At 42.3% G+C, this 17,191-nt stretch overlaps 1 protein-coding gene across 1 annotated transcript in view; it reads right to left on the bottom strand.

The window, feature by feature from the left end:
• CEP135 (centrosomal protein 135) overlaps nt 1–17,191 on the bottom strand; it is a 445,305-nt gene that overhangs the window by 240,028 nt on the left and 188,086 nt on the right. The window contains exons 9-11 of the mRNA XM_030191406.1: nt 16,576–16,726; nt 13,357–13,580; nt 2,474–2,629 (exon numbers count right to left, since the gene is read on the bottom strand). Coding sequence (XP_030047266.1) covers nt 2,474–2,629; nt 13,357–13,580; nt 16,576–16,726 — 531 coding nt within the window. The remainder of the gene's footprint in view (nt 1–2,473; nt 2,630–13,356; nt 13,581–16,575; nt 16,727–17,191) is intronic.

Raw genomic sequence — 17,191 nt, 5'->3', positions numbered from 1 at the left:
TTGTAGAAAGACCAAGTAACCCCACATATCTCATCTGTCCCCAGCTGCTAAAGAAACCCTTTTAGACACTGAAGCAGACTTAAAAACCTTGATAAATGAAAGGACCAAAAACTACGTTTTCATAAATATACATTTTTTTCATTATGGCGACAAGCCTGGTAGATTGCTGGCGAAGGTTGTAAAAATGTTGCACGGGTCACATTACATTACTTCTTTAACCAATTCTAAAGTTGTGCAATCACATAAACCTTCGGACATTGCAACTATATTTTTTGATTTTTTTTTTCAAATGTATGTATACAGAGGTTCCAGTGGGACAGGGTCCTCAACTGTTAGACTACTTGGAGGACTTGAGGTTGGCCCGTATTTCTCCTGAAGACTTAGCATATTTAAACACTTAATTACGGGTGAAAGATTTGTCAGCTATAAAAACTCTCAAAAACAATCCACTGCACCTGGCTCAGATGGATTTAGCCCAGAATTTTACATGTTTCACAGGTCTGTGGGCCCCTTGTCTCCTATTACAATATAGCAATATCTGACAGGGTGTTTCCCTATGGGTCTAATATGGCTTGGATCACCCTTATTCCCAAGCCGGGCAAACCACAACATCTTCCTGAATGATATCGACCAATCTCTCTTCTTACTGTTGACATCACGATCCTCTCTAGGGTACTAGCAGATTGCTTGGCTTCTTGTCTTCCTCAGCTGATTTGCCTTGAACACATGGGATTGGTTAAAGGTCACCAATCTGTGGTCAGTGTCCGTAAGGTTCTTTTAGCCTTGGCCCATTTTAAGATTCACAATACCCCAACAAAGCTGGTGAATCTAGATCCAGAAAAGGCCTTTGATAAGGTGAATTAGAAGTATTTTTTCAGGTTTTGCATTACTTGGGAATGTGTGTGTGTGTGTGTGTGTGTGTGGGGGGGGGGGGGGGTTGTATCTGTACACTTTATATACATTATACACAAATCCTTCTGCTTCTGTTCTGGTTAACAGTTTTAGAATGGAGGCCTTTCCCTTCATAAGGGGTACGCACAAGGGTTGTCCCTTTCTCCTCTCCTTTTTTTTATTATAATTAGAGCCACTCCTTCATGCATTAGAGGACCCAGATATAGCTGGAGCGACAATGGGAATTTCCAGTATGAAGATCGTGGCTTTTGCAGATGATGCATGTGGGAAAGAGGAACCCGAACTATAGCTACGTAATGCAAGGTTCCACGTTAGGAGTCACAGACCAAGAAAGGGATCTCGGTGTCGTTGTTGATACGTTGAATTGCTCTGCTCAGTGTGCTGCGGCGGCTAAGAAAGCAAATAGAATGTTAGGTATTATTAGGAAAGGAATGGAAGACAAAAGTGAGGACGTTATAATGCCTTTGTATCAGTCCATGGTGCAACCACACCTCGAATATTGTGTTCAATTCTGGTCGCCGCATCTCAAAAAAGATATAGTGGAATTAGAAAAGGTACAGAGAAGGGCGACAAAAATGATAAAGGGGATGGGACGACTTCCCTATGAGGAAAGGCTGCAGCATCTAGGGCTCTTCAGCTTGGAGACGAGACGGCTGAGGGGAGATATGATAGAGGTTTATAAAATGAGTGGAGTGAAACGGGTAGACGTGAATCGTTTGTTTACTCTTTCCAAAAATACTAGGACTAGAGGGCATGTGGATGAAGCTACAAAGTAGTAACTTTAATACGAATCTGAGAACATTTTACTTCACTCAGCGTGTAATTAAATTCTGGAATTCGTTGCCAGAGAATGTGGTAAAGACGGTTTGCTTAGCGGAGTTTAAAAAGGGTATGGACGGCTTCCTAAAGGAAAAGTCCATAGACATTAAATTGACTTGGTAAAATCCACTGCTTATTTCTGGAATAAGCATCATAAAATGTATTGAGCTTTTTTGGGATCTTGCCAGGTATTTGTGACCTGGATTGGCCACTGTTGGAAACAGGATACTGGGCTTGAAGGACCTTTGGTCTGTCCCAGTGTGGCAATACTTAAGTACTTATGGTTCTTACTCAACCAGTCTTCTTTGCATAGACTATTGGGTGTGTTAGATTTTACTCAGGATTAATGGGTCCACCTCGGTGTTATAATTGCTGATGGGGTGGGAAGGGGAAAGGGGAGGGTATTTGAAAGTGGAGAATCACTGAGGAAACTATGGTGTTTACCCATGTGTTGCTTTGCTTGCTGTTCGGGAGTAAGAAGGGGGCTATGGGGAGTATACTGTTTTACATGTGATATGCTTCTATTGTTTGGGTTTATGTCAATTGGAAATTATTAAAATAAAAATGTACTGATGCAAAAAAAAAAAAAAAAAAAGGGCCTAATTAGGAACAAGAACTCCAGAAAGCTACTCATTTGTATTATAAGAGGGCTCATAATAGGATCCCACTACACTTTTTTGGAAAGTTTTTATTTAATTTTAAAAAAAAGACATTTCTGTTTCCTGTTCTTTGTATGTCCTACCTGGTCATAAAGGATATTAAGTTTATCTCTCTCTGCTGTCAACATCTTGACATTGGACTGAATTTCTGTCATGTGCTTCTCAAATCTGTCTAGCATAGACTGAAGTTCATCTCTTTCTCTGATGATTTGTCTCAACTCTGAATTGTAGGTACCACTCTGGAAAGAAAAACAGAAATACAGAATTATAATTCTTGCAGTTTTGTCTTGTAAATGATTTGTGCAAAACACTCCTCCTCTGACTATACTAAAGTAACCTTCTGGAATTGTCATTCCATTTCCAAAAGTCCATAGCAGCTCTTTACCTTTAATGTGGTCTCTCTCTCTCTGTTTCTCTTACAATAGCCAATACTTTGTCCTGTTTCTCTACAACCCCTCATATACCTTTACCTTTTCCACCTCCCTCTTTTCTTCATTTGAGTTCCAATCTCTTTCTTTTTGGATCCTCATAAACTTCTGGTAACAGTTACAAACTAAACTTCTACTGCACTCTTCCCTTTGAAAACGCATACCTTATCACCACCCTCAGAGACCTTGTAGGGGGCGAGGTTGCACTACTTGAACTAGAAGGACTTTTTATACTTGGACTTTGCATATACTTTTGTGTTTTAACCAAAGAATCAGAGTTTCTCTAATGAGCCTAAACTAAAACTTTGCAGCTTGAACTTGTTACTAGTAAAACCTATTTGTTAACCAGCAGCTAGATAACAATTTGTAGTAGTCAGCAATTAGGGCTTGTAAGGGAGACAGCTGGCTCTGTCAGCGCAGTCTCGTGATCAATACACAGAGGCTGTATTATGTGGATGTGCTGAAACAATGCAATAAGTTACATTTTCTTGCAAAGTAACATTTTCTGTGAAACTGACGTATCCTTTCTCTGTGAGAACTACAGAACTACTAAACTGTACTGCGCATGTGCTTGTGTGATGTATGGTATGTGTTATGCGCATGATCACTAATGATGTATAAGAATGAGTGTCAGGTGACGCTCGGGGCACAGTATTCTGAGTCTGAACTTAGTACTGTGTCAGCTAGCTAATAAAAGTTGCCTTGCTTTGGAAGTCAGCGTCTCGGCCTCCTGATTTACTTGCTGATCAGTCCGGTTACAACCTCAATATAAACTTTATCAACGTTTACCTTTGCTCTCTTTTTCATTATTCCTTACTCTATTTAGCAAGCCGTTTGTGTGTTTTGTTTTGTTTTTTAATTTTCAAGATCCTGCACATTTTCTCTGACCTCTGCTTTCTCAGCTGTCCTTTCTAAGCAACACGCTCGACTTTTTCCCTCTCCTACCTTTTCTATCCTCCACAACTCACACCTTACCCCAGCTTGTTGCCTGGTCTGACCACTATATCTCCTTACTTTTTCGCTCCTGATTCCCCTTCTCTTCCATCCTTCACCTCTACCTCCAGTGCTTCTTACTGGGCCCTCAGCCCGGCAGCTGTAGATGCTCTCTCCCTTTCTAACTTGCTGCCCCTTTCCACATCCTTATCCATCGACCTTCGTGTTTCCCGTCTAGGTCTCTCACTTCGCTCTTTCCTCAATCAACATGCTCCCTCTGTTACTACAGCCCCTGATCGCTCACACTCTGCCTCTTGCATTCACATATTGGTTCTGCCAAAAGGAAATGGCAGAAATGTCACTTTTCTGAGGCCCTCACACTTTTCCGGGCCTGTTATAGTGAATACTGTTGCGCACCTCATTGTGCCAAAACCACCTTCTATGGCAACAAAATTTCCCACTCAACCGCTCTCAGGCTCTTTTCTGCATCCTTCACCCGATTGCCCCCTCATCCATTGTATTCCCAGACTATGACCCTTCTACCCTTCCTCTTCTTTCCCTCCCAGAATTCTGGGATAACAGTATTGAAATAACACCCCTATCACAGTCAGACAATTTTCTAATTAAATTTTCCTTAAGTGACAACATGAAAGAAATGGCACCTCTCAGAGTTTGGAAGGAGATCAGAGACCAAAAAAAGCTGACCGTGGAGAATTTCCTAGAGGCCTTGGATAATCCACATGTGGTTGAAAAGACAACAGTGGCAGAACAGGTTGACATCTGGAATACACACTTAACAATAGCTCCACAAGTTCATTTTTCAGTTCTATCAGTACTCTGGGATGAATACTATCCGGTCCAGGAGATTTGCTACTCTTCAGTTTGTAGAACTGTCCCATTACATCCTCTAGGTTTATAGAGAATTCATTTAGTTTCTCTAACTCATCAGCTTCGAATACCATTTCTGGCACCGGTATCTCAGCCAAATCTTCCTCGGTGAAGACCGAAGCAAAGAATTAATTTAATCTCTCCGTTACAGCTTTGTCTTCCCTGATCGCCCCTTTTACTCCTCGGTCATCTAGTGGTCCAACTGATTCTTTTGCTGGATTCCTGCTTTTAATATACCTAAAAAAAGTTTTACTATGTGTTTTTGCCTCCAACACGATCTTTTTTTCAAAATCCCTCTTTGTCTTCCTTATCAGCGCTTTGCATTTGACTTATACTGTTTCCTATTATTTTCAGTCAGTTCCGTCTTCCATTTTCTGAAGGGTTTTCTATAGCTCTAATAACTTCCGTCACCTCACTTTTAAACCATACTGGCTGTCATTTGGTCTTCTTCCCTCCTTTTTTAATACATGGAATATATTTGGCCCTGGCTTTCAAGATGGTATTTTTGAACAGCATCCACGCCTGATGTAAATTTTTGACTCTCGCAGCCGCTCCTCTAAGTCTTTTTTTTTCATTGTTCTTCTCAGTTTATCATAGTCTCCTTTTTGAACGTTAAATGTTAACGTATTGGATTTCCTGTGTATACTTACTTCAAAGCTAATATCAAACGGCCCCATCACCATTACCTCCTGCACCAGATCATGCACTCCACTAAGGACTAAGTCTAGAATTTTTCCTTCTCTTGTTGGCTCCTGTACCAGCTGCTCCATAAAGCAGTCCTTGATTTCATCAAGGAATTCTACCTCCCTAACATTCCCTGATGTTACATTTACTCAGTCAATATCGGGGGATAATTGAAATCACCCATTATTATTGTTTTGCGCAGTTTATTAGCCTCCCTAATTTACGATAAGATTTCTACATCCTGGCCAGGTGGACGGTAGTACTCCTATCACTATCCTTTTCCCCTTTACACATGGGATTCCAAGATGTGTTTTGTTTCCTGCACAATTTTCAATCTATTTGATTCAAGGCCCTCCTTAACATGCAATGCTACCCCTCCACCAATTTGATCCACCCTATCATTATAATATAATTTGTACCCTAATATGACAGTGTCCCACTGGTTATCCTCCTTTCACCGGGTCTCAGAGATGCCTATTATATCTAATTTTTCATTTGGTGCAATATATTCTAATTCTCCCATCTTATTTCTTAGGCTTCTGGCATTCGCATATAGACATTTCAAACTATATTTGTTGTTCCTATTTACATAGTGCTCAGTACTTCACAGTATTAATTTGCAATCTTTTCTCTGACTTATTTTTATTTAAGGACACCTGGAGGCATATTTTCAAAGCACTTAGCCTTCCAAAGTTCCATAGAAACCTATGGAACTTTGGAAGGCTAAGTGCTTTGAAAATATGCCTCCTGATCTACTATGGTCTCTTTTGCAACCTCACTATTGGGACACCCTATCTTCCCTGTTTTGGTGATATCTTTGAAAGGTACCTTATTCCGAACCATGCAGCTTTGAGCGACTGTCAGCCTTCCCCCAGTTTCTAGTTTAAAAGCTTCTCTATTTCCTTTTTAAATGCCAATGCCAGCAGCCTGGTCCCACACTGGTTAAGGTGGAGCCCATCCTTTCGGAATAGGCTCCCCCTTCCCCAGAATGTTGCCCAGTTCCTTGCAAATCTAAAACGCTCCTCCCTGCACCGTCTCATCCATGCATTGAGACTCCAGAGATCTGCATGTCTCTTGGGCCTTGCGCGTGGAACAGGTAGCACTTCAGAAAATGCCACCCTAGAGGTTCTGGATTTGAGCTTTCCACCTAAGAGCCTAAATTTGGTTTCCAGAACCTCTCGCCCACATTTACCTATGTCATTGGTACCCACATGTACCAAGACAGCCGGGTCTTCCCCAGCACTATCTAAAATCCTATCTAGGTGACGCGCGAGGTCCGCCACTTTCGCACAAGGCAGGCAAGTGGCCAGGCGATCTCACATGCTCCAGCCACCCAACTATCTACATGCCTAATAACTGAATCACCAACTACAACAGACGTCATAACCCTTCTCACGTAGGCAGTAGCTCCTGGAGACACATCCTCGGTGCGAGAGGATACTGCATGATGTGCTAGTCCTGTCTACAGGATTACTTCTAGCTGCACCAGGGTGATGCTCTCCTTTTAAAAGGCCTCCCTCGGGTGCCTGGTCCTGGGGCACTCGCGGGACCCGCTTCGGGCGCGATGGATCGCTTCGTTGTGGTGGGAGGCAGTCAGCTGAGTTCGGGAGTCTTGCTGCCGGGAGGGGCGGAGAGAGGTGAGGCGTCCCTGCTGCCTGAGACGGAGCTCAGCCAGGAGGTGAGGGAACCGCCTCCCATGCCTGCGACGGTGAGAGCTGAGAGCGGACAGGGCTTCCTGGCCTCCGAGGAGGGGGCGGGCGGCCCTGAGTCAGGACCTGCTCTGGGCAGGAGTGCACAGTATACCCCGGAAGGGGGGATGTCCAGCGTGCAGGGCGGCGGCGCTCCAGGGGGGCATCAGATGGAGGAGGAGGCCGGTTTCTCTTTGGGATCCAAGAGGAGTGCTGAAGTTTTGAGTAAGTCTTCACTTTTGCCTAAACCTCCAAACTTTACCTTGGAAACTATTTGGGATGCATTGCTTACTTTGGAAACTTCATTGTCCAAGAAAATGTTATTATTGTCACAGGCCTCTCAGCTTCCAAATGAGACTGTTACTCAATTGGGTCTGCAAATAAGGACTGTGGGAGAAAGAGCGGAGGCCCATGAGTTGGCTATAAAATCGGTTCAGGCGGTACAAACCACTATGATTACTGACAATAAATGGCTGCATAGGAAGATTGAGGCGCTTGAAAATCGGCAGAGGGCTAATACTCTGCGAGTGATAAATTTTCCTAAACAGCAGCTGATTGCACCGATAATGACTTTTAAAAAATACCTCTTTGAAGTGTTAAAGGTGTCTGAACCGGCGTGCCCGCCTATCTCGCAGATTTATTATTTGCAACCTTTTAAGCGAGGGGCCCAAGGTGAGCGGGCTGCTAGCGAGGAGTCTGCTGGGCGGTTTGACACCTTGGACTTTATTCGGGAGTTGGAGGGTGAAGAGGAGCAACGGGAGTGAGCTACTCTTATAGTGACATTTGTTTCACAGATAGATAGAGATAGGATTTTGAAGTTATTCTTTAAATATCGGAAAGAAAAATTTTTGAATGTACAAGTACGGATGTATCCTGATGTGACCAAGGTGACGCAGAGGAGGCGACAAGCTTTTCTTAAGTTGCGCCCCATTGTGTTTCAGTTGGGGGGCCTTTTTTGGCTCAATTATCCCTGTAAATGTGTGGTGAAGTTGAATGCTGTAAAGTATGTGTTTTTTGAACCGGTACAATTGAAAGCGTTCCTGGATTCCCGGGGGGACAGGGGGGCTCCTTCTCTGGCACCCGGGGCGGTGAATACATCTCCACCTCAGTTATAATGGCCTTCCACGTCTCCCTTCAGTGCCTTTTGTGAGTGGGTCTGTTTTAGTTTTAATTTTCCCAGAATAGTGGCTTGGTCACTGACCTCAGTTGTGGACTAACAGGGGAGGCGGGAGAGTGTGTTGGGGGTTGAGATTTCCTGTGTAAAGATGTTCTTACAGTTCTCCTTGATTGTACAAGAGGTGTTCTTGGTACTGTATATGTGAAATGTATAAATAAAGATTTAAAAAAAAAAAAAAAAAAGGCCTCCCTCTTCTAAGGCAGCACAGGGGCTGCCATATTGGAGGTGAGACATCTCTACAACATCCCTTTAGGCCTCCTCTAAGTACCTCTCTGTCTCCATTAGCTCCTCCAAATCTGCTACTCTAGCCTGACGAGAACGGACTTGTTCTCCGAGAGCTAGGAGCTGTTTGCATCGAGCACACACATATGACATCTCACCAAATGGGAGATAATCATACATGTGACACTCAATGCAAAAGACTGGATAGCAGCCCTCTTGCTGCCGGACTGTCTGCGTCTTAGTATTATAGAGTTGTTTAATTAAAACTTCTTAAAGTACTAGGGATATCAGATAGTAACATAGTAGATGACGGCAGAAAAAGACCTGCACGGTCCATCCAGTCTGCCCAACAAGATAAACTCATTTGTGCTACTTTTTGTGTATACCCTACCTTGATTTGTATCTGTCCTCTTCAGGGCACAGACCGTACAAGTCTGCCCAGCACTATCCCCGCCTCCCAACCACCAGCCCCGCCTCCCACCACCAGCTCTGGTACAGACCGTATAAGTCTGCCCAGCATTTTCCCCGCCTCCCAACCACCAGCCCCGCCTCCCACCACCGGCTCTGCCACCCAATCTCTGCTAAGCTCCTGAGGATCCATTCCTTCTGAACAGGATTCCTTTATGTTTATCCCACGCATGTTTGAATTCCGTTACCGTTTTCATTTCCACCACCTCCCGCGGGAGGGCATTCCAAGCATCCACCACTCTCTCCGTGAAGAAATACTTCCTGACATTTTTCTTGAGTCTGCCCCCCTTCAATCTCATTTCATGTCCTCTCGTTCTACCACCTTCCCCTCTCTGGAAAAGGTTCGTTTGCAGATTAATACCTTTCAAATATTTGGAAGTCTGTATCATATCACCCGTTTCTCCTTTCCTCCAGGGTATACATGTTCAGGTCAGCAAGTCTCTCCTCATATGTCTTGTAACGCAAATCCCATACCATTCTCGTAGCTTTTCTTTGCACCCCTTCCATTTTTTTTAACATCCTTCGCAAGATACGGCCTCCAAAACTGAACACAATACTCCAGGTGGGGCCTCACCAACGTCTTATACAGGGGTATTAAAACCTCTTTTCTTCTGCTGGTCACACCTCTCTCTATACAGCCTAGCAATCTTCTAGCTACGGCCACCGCCTTGTCACACTGTTTCGTCGCCTTCAGGTCCTCAGATACTATCACCCCAAGATCCCTCTCCCCGTCCGTACCTATCAGACTCTCACCGCCTAACACATATGTCTCCCGTGGATTTCTACTCCCTAAGTGCATCACTTTGCATTTCTTCGCATTGAATTTTAATTGCCAAACCTTAGACCATTCTTCTAGCTTCCACAGATCTTTTTTCATGTTTTCCACTCCCTCCGGGGTGTCCACTCTGTTGCAAATCTTGGTGTCATCCGCAAAAAGCAAACTTTACCTTGTAACCCTTCGGCAATGTCACTCACAAATATATTGAATACAATCGGCCCCAGCACCAATCCCTGAGGCACTCCATTACTTCTCTCCTCCGGGGGAACTCCATTTACCACCACCCTCTGGAGTCTGCCCGTTAACCAGTTCCTAATCCAGTTCACCACGTTGGGTCCTATCTTTAGCCTGTCTAATTTATTCAAGAGCCTCCTGTGGGGAACCGTGTCAAAAGCTTTGCTGAAATCTAAGTAGATTACGTCCATAGCACGTCCTTGATTTAATTCTCCGGTCACCCAAAGAATTCAATGAGATTCGTTTGGCACGATTTCCCTTTGGTGAACCATGTTGTCTCCGATCTTGCAACTTATTTGCTTCTAGGAAATTCATTATCCTTTCCTTCAGCATCGCTTCCAATGATCCTTATGACGGGTGTAATTTGTAATGTATTTAGGGCTTGCTTCTTAGAAACTAATTAAATATAATTAAAATTCAAATAGATATCTCTCAGGCCTGGTCTGAATTTACAACTTCAAAAAGTCCTTCTCTCAGACCTGTAGACTTACAGCCTTTAGGCCTTTAGTGCTGCAATCCCACCTAGAAAAATTGCTAATCCACAGAGATTTTTAGGCCTGTAGTGCCACCTAGTAAAATTTGCCTAAGGAACAGACACCAACAATGTCTTCATCCAGTAGACCGAGACCTATGGAATCCCAGTGGTGAGTGGAAAAGTAAACTATAATCCTCATCCACCTAGTGCATGAGATCAAACATCCACCTAACAAGTACCTAAAAAAATCATCTCACTGCCATACCTAAGCTACCCACAGCACTCCAAGACCACTGTTTGGAACCACAGGCCCGGTAAATGCCAGATCAACAACTAAGAAATCCACAGTGATCCATGTCGTCATCTGTGAACAGCATCTAGACATCTCTGCAATAAAGTAGAGGAGTCGTTTAATGGTTAGTGCAGTGGGTTGAGATCATGGGGAACTGGGTTTGATTCCCAGTGCAGCTCCTTGAAACTCTAAGCAAGTCACTTAACTCTCCATTGACACAGGTACAAATAACCTTAGATTGCGAGCCCATTAGGGACAGAAAAGTACCTGCAAAAATTGTATATGTAAACCACTTTGACTACAGAAAGGTGGTATATCAAGTGTGGAATAAACATAAAAATAAACTGAAACCTGGCTAGATGAAACCACTGTCTGAACTATGTCCAACAGGTTTTAATATCCAACATCAACCAAGACCATGGAGACAGCGTAGATGGGTAGCAGTCCTGATTCAGGACACATTCCGTGGAATCTTAGCGGAGATTGGGTGGCGATGCCGGTAATTGGAAACAAAACGGGAGCTGGGCAGACTTCTACGGTCTACGCCCTGATCGTGACTGGATAGATAAGGGATGGGCTGGAGTGTAAATTTAAGGGGCTTCGATGTTAGCTTCAGAATTTAGTACAAGAACAGTACTGGGCAGACTTCTATGGTCTGTGCCCTGAGAAAGGCAAGGACAAATCAAACTCGGGTATACATATAAAGTATCACATACCATGTAAAATGAGTTTATCTTGTTGGGCAGACTGGATGGACCATACAGGTGTTTATCTGCCGTCATTTACTATGTATGTTACATTCGAACCGGGCAGAATCACCATCCGTCTAAATGAATCAGAATCCCTTTTAATCCAACAAGAGGAAGACAAAACAAACAAACAAAGAAAGAAATCTGGTTGCTCATGGTATACCAAGCACCTCGAAGTAGCACATCATCTAAGCAAAAACTCCTTGATCCGATTACAGAACTGGCCTAGAGTTTAGCTAGACTGGTGATCATATGAGAATTTAATATAAGTATCGGGGCCCAAGACATCACCACAGCTGTCTTCCTGGGCATGACGACAGCCCTAGGATTCACACAATTCTCTAACACACAAAAAGGGTCACATATCAGACTCAGTGTTCAACAATACAGTTGACATCCCAGAACACCAAAATAGTGGTATTGGAATAAACACCTCTATCATAAACAGACCAATTTCTAAACAAATTTTCTCTAAGAGACTACCTGAAACAAATGACATTCCCAGAGTTTGAAGGAGATCAGAGAGGAGAAAAGGCTGACTTGCTGAGAATTTCCTAGAGGCCTTGGACTATCTACATGTGGATGAAAAGACAACTACAGCTTTAGTGTAGGTTGATATTTGGAATACCCATTTATCGAAGAAACTAAAAAAACTGTACCACTGAAAGATGACTTATGTTCCATTCACAAATGTTCACCTTGGCTCTCTCCAGAATTTTCAACCCTTATAGGAGAAGAACAAACTGGAAAGCAGGTGGCATAAATCTTACCTGGTTGATGACAGGCTAAACTATAACCGTGGTAAAGCATCAAGTCTTAACAGCATCAGAAAACCAACATTTTCTCAATGCATTGAACAGGCTCCCAATTCAACTAAGCACTTGTTCAGCATAGTAAACAGTCTAGGACAACCCCTACAACAGAATTTAGTCTTCTGTCAGTTAAGCAACAGCATACTATAGTAACCTGCCCTCTCCTTACACAAACATATGGGACTCTTTTAGCCCAATAACAGAGGAGGGCCTTCACAAAATTCGGAGGCTTTTGACCAACTACCTGCTCCCTCCTTCCCTACCCAAAAATACTGTAGTGCATCAGGCAAGCAGGGGCCAAAAAATTATGAAATCCTCTAATAAGCGACTACCAACAGCATTAAAAAGAGCAGTAGTGAATCCTTTGCTAAAGAATAACAACCTTGACCAGGACAAGCTTGAAAGTTCCCCAAAGAACTGCCAAAACTAAGAAGAATCTTGTTTCTTAGCTTTGGTGGTTCTTTGGGCAACGGTTCTTCCACCGTAGGACTGAAAGGCTTACTTTATATTAACCCATTAGTGCCCAATGTTCCCATAATAAGCCAAATGGGAACAAATTGATTTCTTCCCATATGTGAACATTGGGCATTAATGAGTTAAAGCGTTCCCATTTCCTGACCACGAGCAGGATTTTATTTATGTAAAGTTTCTCATAGTGGTGATGCTGTTTGTTTCATCAATACACTCATCTACAAATGCATATTGAACATTATTATGACCCCTGACGCAGGCGTTTGGTCGCCAAAACATGGCTCTTTTGTTTGCTTCGGTATTTTGCTGTACTTGGAACCCTCTCTTTTCTACCAAGTAGCACACCATGAGGCATATTTTCAAAGCACTTAGCCTTCCAAAGTTCCATAGGTTTCTATGGAACTTTGGAAGGCTAAGTGCTTTGAAAATATGCCTCTATGTCATACTATGTATGAATTTTGAATATTTTTACTGCTGTAATTGTCTATTACCTATATCTGACTTATTTTTGCTGTACACTGCCATGGATGAATTTCTTAAAAATAAATCTGAAGACGAAGAAAAGGGAAATGAATGATGACAAAACAAAACATGTAATTGTGTTTGGTAAGCTATGAATACTCTTTGAAGTCTTACTTTATATATTAATTTTCTCAGTAGAAGTTACCTTTTCTGGAGTGTCATGGGATGGGCTTGTTTCCTGCCTAGAATTATTTAATGGGCTAGATCGTCGTTTGAATGTTCTTTCAACATTTTCCAGTTCTTTCTTATAGTAATCCCTTTCTTCTTCCAAGCTCTTCACAAACATATCTAGCCGAGATGGTGATCTATCTCCACGCAAAATACCATATTGTGTCCTCATTTTCTCCACTTCAAGAACAAGATCTCGTTCTGTGATATAAGCCAAAAAAAAAAGTAACATATTACATTGATGGTGAAATTATTTAATATAAAATGTATTTGTTGTGTTGATGGTACTGTTTATGTTTCATATGTTTGGCTGAAAACTGCAGAGGAATCATGATCAGCAAGCTGTAAAGAAGCATTTTAAAAATAAATAGGTAAATAATATAATCTAGATGCAAAGTAATAGCTTCAAACACAACCATACTATTCTCCTATACAAAATCATTATAGCAATACTGATTGACAAAATGTAATTAACATAAGAACAGAATAATAGCCATAGTGGGTCAGACCAATGGTTCATCCTGCCCAGTATCCTGTTTCCAACCATGGCCAATCCAGGTCACAAGTACCTGGAAGAAATCCAAATAGTAGCAACATTTCATTCCAATCCCAAGGAAAGCAGTGACTTCCTCATGTCTATCCCAACAGCAGACTATGGACTTGTCCTCCAGGAACTTGTTCAAACATTTTTTAAAACCCAGATATGCTAACCACTGTTACCCTACTCTCTGGCAACGAGTTCCAGAGCTAAACTATGCATCGAGTGCCTGTTATTCTTTAACAAGATACAAATGGATCATATGGCCTGGTCTTAATACCTACAAAAAGTATTTAAAACCAAAGGAACCACAGGAACCTGAGATGGTCCAGCTGCACCGAGTACAACGTTTGAAGCCGCTGGGTGTCCTCGATGACATGGAAGGAAACATAGCTTCGGCAAAATCAAATGACGTGATTATGCCAAAAAAGTGAAGGATATAAAAAGGGAAAAACCCGACCGCATGGCCTAAAGGCCAGTCGCGTCGAAAAGAAAGTAAACTTAATAAGAGGCCAAAAAACACTAAAGGAAATTACGGGAATAAAATTTTTTTTAAAGAAATAGAAAAAAATAAAGAAAAAAGTCGTCAGACTCTTTTTGTTCCTGGGCCAAAAAACGAGGAGAGCTGAAAAAAACGCTGTCACCTCGTCCGGACAAAAAGAACTGAAGAGACACGATTGCGACAGGCGGGAAGTCATCCACGCTAGGGGCGTAGCCAGACTTCGGCGGGAGGGGGGTCCACAGCCCGAGGTGAGGGGGCACATTTTAGCCCTCCCCCGGCACTGCCGACTCCCCCGCCATTGCTGACCCCCCCTGCCAACAAATTTGACCCCCCCCTGCCGATGACCCTCCCCCTCCCACCGCCAACCCGCCGTTGCCTACCTTTGCTGGCGGGGGACCCCAACCCCCACCAGCCGAGCTCCTGTCCTTCCCAATCCCGGGCAAGGCTTCATTCTGTTTCTGTGAGTCTGACGTCCTGCACATACAACGTGCAGAACATCAGACTAGAACGAAGCCTTGCGCGGGATTGGGAAGAAGAGGACCTCGGTTCGGTAGGCGGGGGTTGGGGTCCCCCACCAGCAAAAGGTAGGCGACAACGGGTTGGCGGCAGGGGGTCGACAGGGTCGTGGCAGGGGGTCCAGGGGCAAATCTACGGGGCCCAGGCCCCCATACTGGCTACGCCACTGATCTGCGCATGCGCATTGCGCGCTGCTCACGCACCAAGGACTCTGGAAAAGTTTTATATACGGGTTAATTCTGCCCACAGAAGTATAAGTATAAACATGAAAGGGCAACACCTCTGTTGATTCAGCTTCACTGATTACCGTTTTAGGTAAGTAATGTTTAAGATGGCATGTCTGGTATATAAGATGTGTGAAGGTACTAGTCCTGAAAGTTTTATCCGGCTTTTGTCTTTTCCTAGATCTTTTAAAACCTCAAAGACAAAGAATAGCATGATTTTGTACTTCCCATCAATAAAAGATTTATGGTATAGGAAAGTATTTGAAATTATTTTGCTTATCAAGCCCCTGCAATTTGAAACAGCCTTCCAATAGCTCTTTGTTCTCGATCTTCTTGCTTAGTTCTCCAATACCACTGGAAAACTAAAATACGCTATTTATATTTTGTGCTGAACTTTATTAGCTGAGATGTTTATACTTTACTGTCTATTGCTCTGGTTTCTTTACTGTAATCTGCTTTAGGCCCTTATAGGAAGTTGGCAGAATATAAATATGTAGATGGTACTGTATTTCATATTATAAATACTAAATATTTTTGTTGAAAAAAATGAAAATGTACTTGAGTTATTTACAGTCGGGTATCCTCCTCTCTTATCAGGATCTAATCTTATTTTGAGTATAAATTGTGCTAACATACAGATTATTCTAAGGGGGTTCATAAACTCATCAGCACAGTATTACATCATCTGCTTTGTGTGGATGTATCCTGCTGGTCTATAGAGAAACTAACCAATAAAAAAGGATAAAGGAACATGCCATCAAGTTAGTCAGTAACTTAATTAAATCTTGAAAAATATGCTTCATGGTGCAACTCCTTAACATTTAACTTTCAAAATGCTTGTTAAATTTCTCTCTCTGCACAAAAGTTTGGGGATATTAATTCCAGACTTCTTGTATATAAATGGAATCCTAGAAAGTATCCCCATAATGTCTCCTACTCACCTAAAAGTGCTTTCATAGCTTCTCATTCCTACTCCCCTTGTTCCCTGCTATAGCCCTTCCACAATCTCCTTTCAGCAGGTAAACTCTGTGCTTCATTCATCTATCTTTAACTCCCAACTCTGCTCTTCCCACTTTGATGCACTATACACCTGGAACAGCCATCCTAGATTAGTGCATCATGTTCCATCTCTAGCCATATTGAAGACATGTTTAACTGCCTCCTTCCCTTTTTTACGGTTCCATTTAAATCTTTAACAGTTTTTCCCTCTTATCCTTTTCAATTTTAACCATTCACTGTAATAAATACATTTCCTGAAACCTTGTGTGTTGTCTGTAGAGATTGATTAGACTAACCTCCACATAGAAGGGATAGTCTTTTGTGAATCTATACAGCATGTATTTCTAGCAAAAAGGACATTTAGTAGTAGTATCATCATCAACAAAGAAAAAGGTGACAGAGAAGGTAGGCATTTACCTGTAGCTGTCAATTTTTCAACCTTGTTTAAGTATCTTTGCTTTTCTTGCTCAAGGTGGTTTAAAAATGATTCAAGCTTTAGGTTTTCTTCTGCTTTTGCAAGCAACTCTTCAGCCATTTTATATTTTTCTCCTTGGCATGTTGATAACTCCTAAAATATGACAGTATAAATAGAACGGAAAAGAGCTATTGAATCATTGATAAAAGACGTCTCCTTTTCCAAACCAAAAAAATGCTGCATAGAACTAGTTGTAATCTGGCAGGTTGCACAGAACCTCTAGCAATTTACTTAACTTACTCTGTAAAATCACTAAAATGTTATAAAAATATGGTTCTGACTACTATAAATAAAACTGTAATGTAATATTAATATGGCGATTTTTGGCAATTGTTAAATTTTCATTTATGTAAATAAAGCTATAATTCTCCCAAGACCAGCTGGATTTGTACAGCAGTTGGTAGGATACCACCCAGGAAGGCCAGTGGAAGATAAGAAGCCATGTTTGGGGCAACTGTCAAGCTAGCAACAGTGACTATTCATATTACTACAAATAATTTAGGGGGTCCTTTTACTCTACTACAGTAAAAAGTGGCCTTAGCACACTCTTGTGCAAGT

Source organism: Microcaecilia unicolor, chromosome 2 (genome assembly GCF_901765095.1).
Source record: "Microcaecilia unicolor chromosome 2, aMicUni1.1, whole genome shotgun sequence".
Taxonomy (NCBI): domain Eukaryota; kingdom Metazoa; phylum Chordata; class Amphibia; order Gymnophiona; family Siphonopidae; genus Microcaecilia; species Microcaecilia unicolor.
This window is presented reverse-complemented; position numbering and strand designations above follow the sequence as displayed.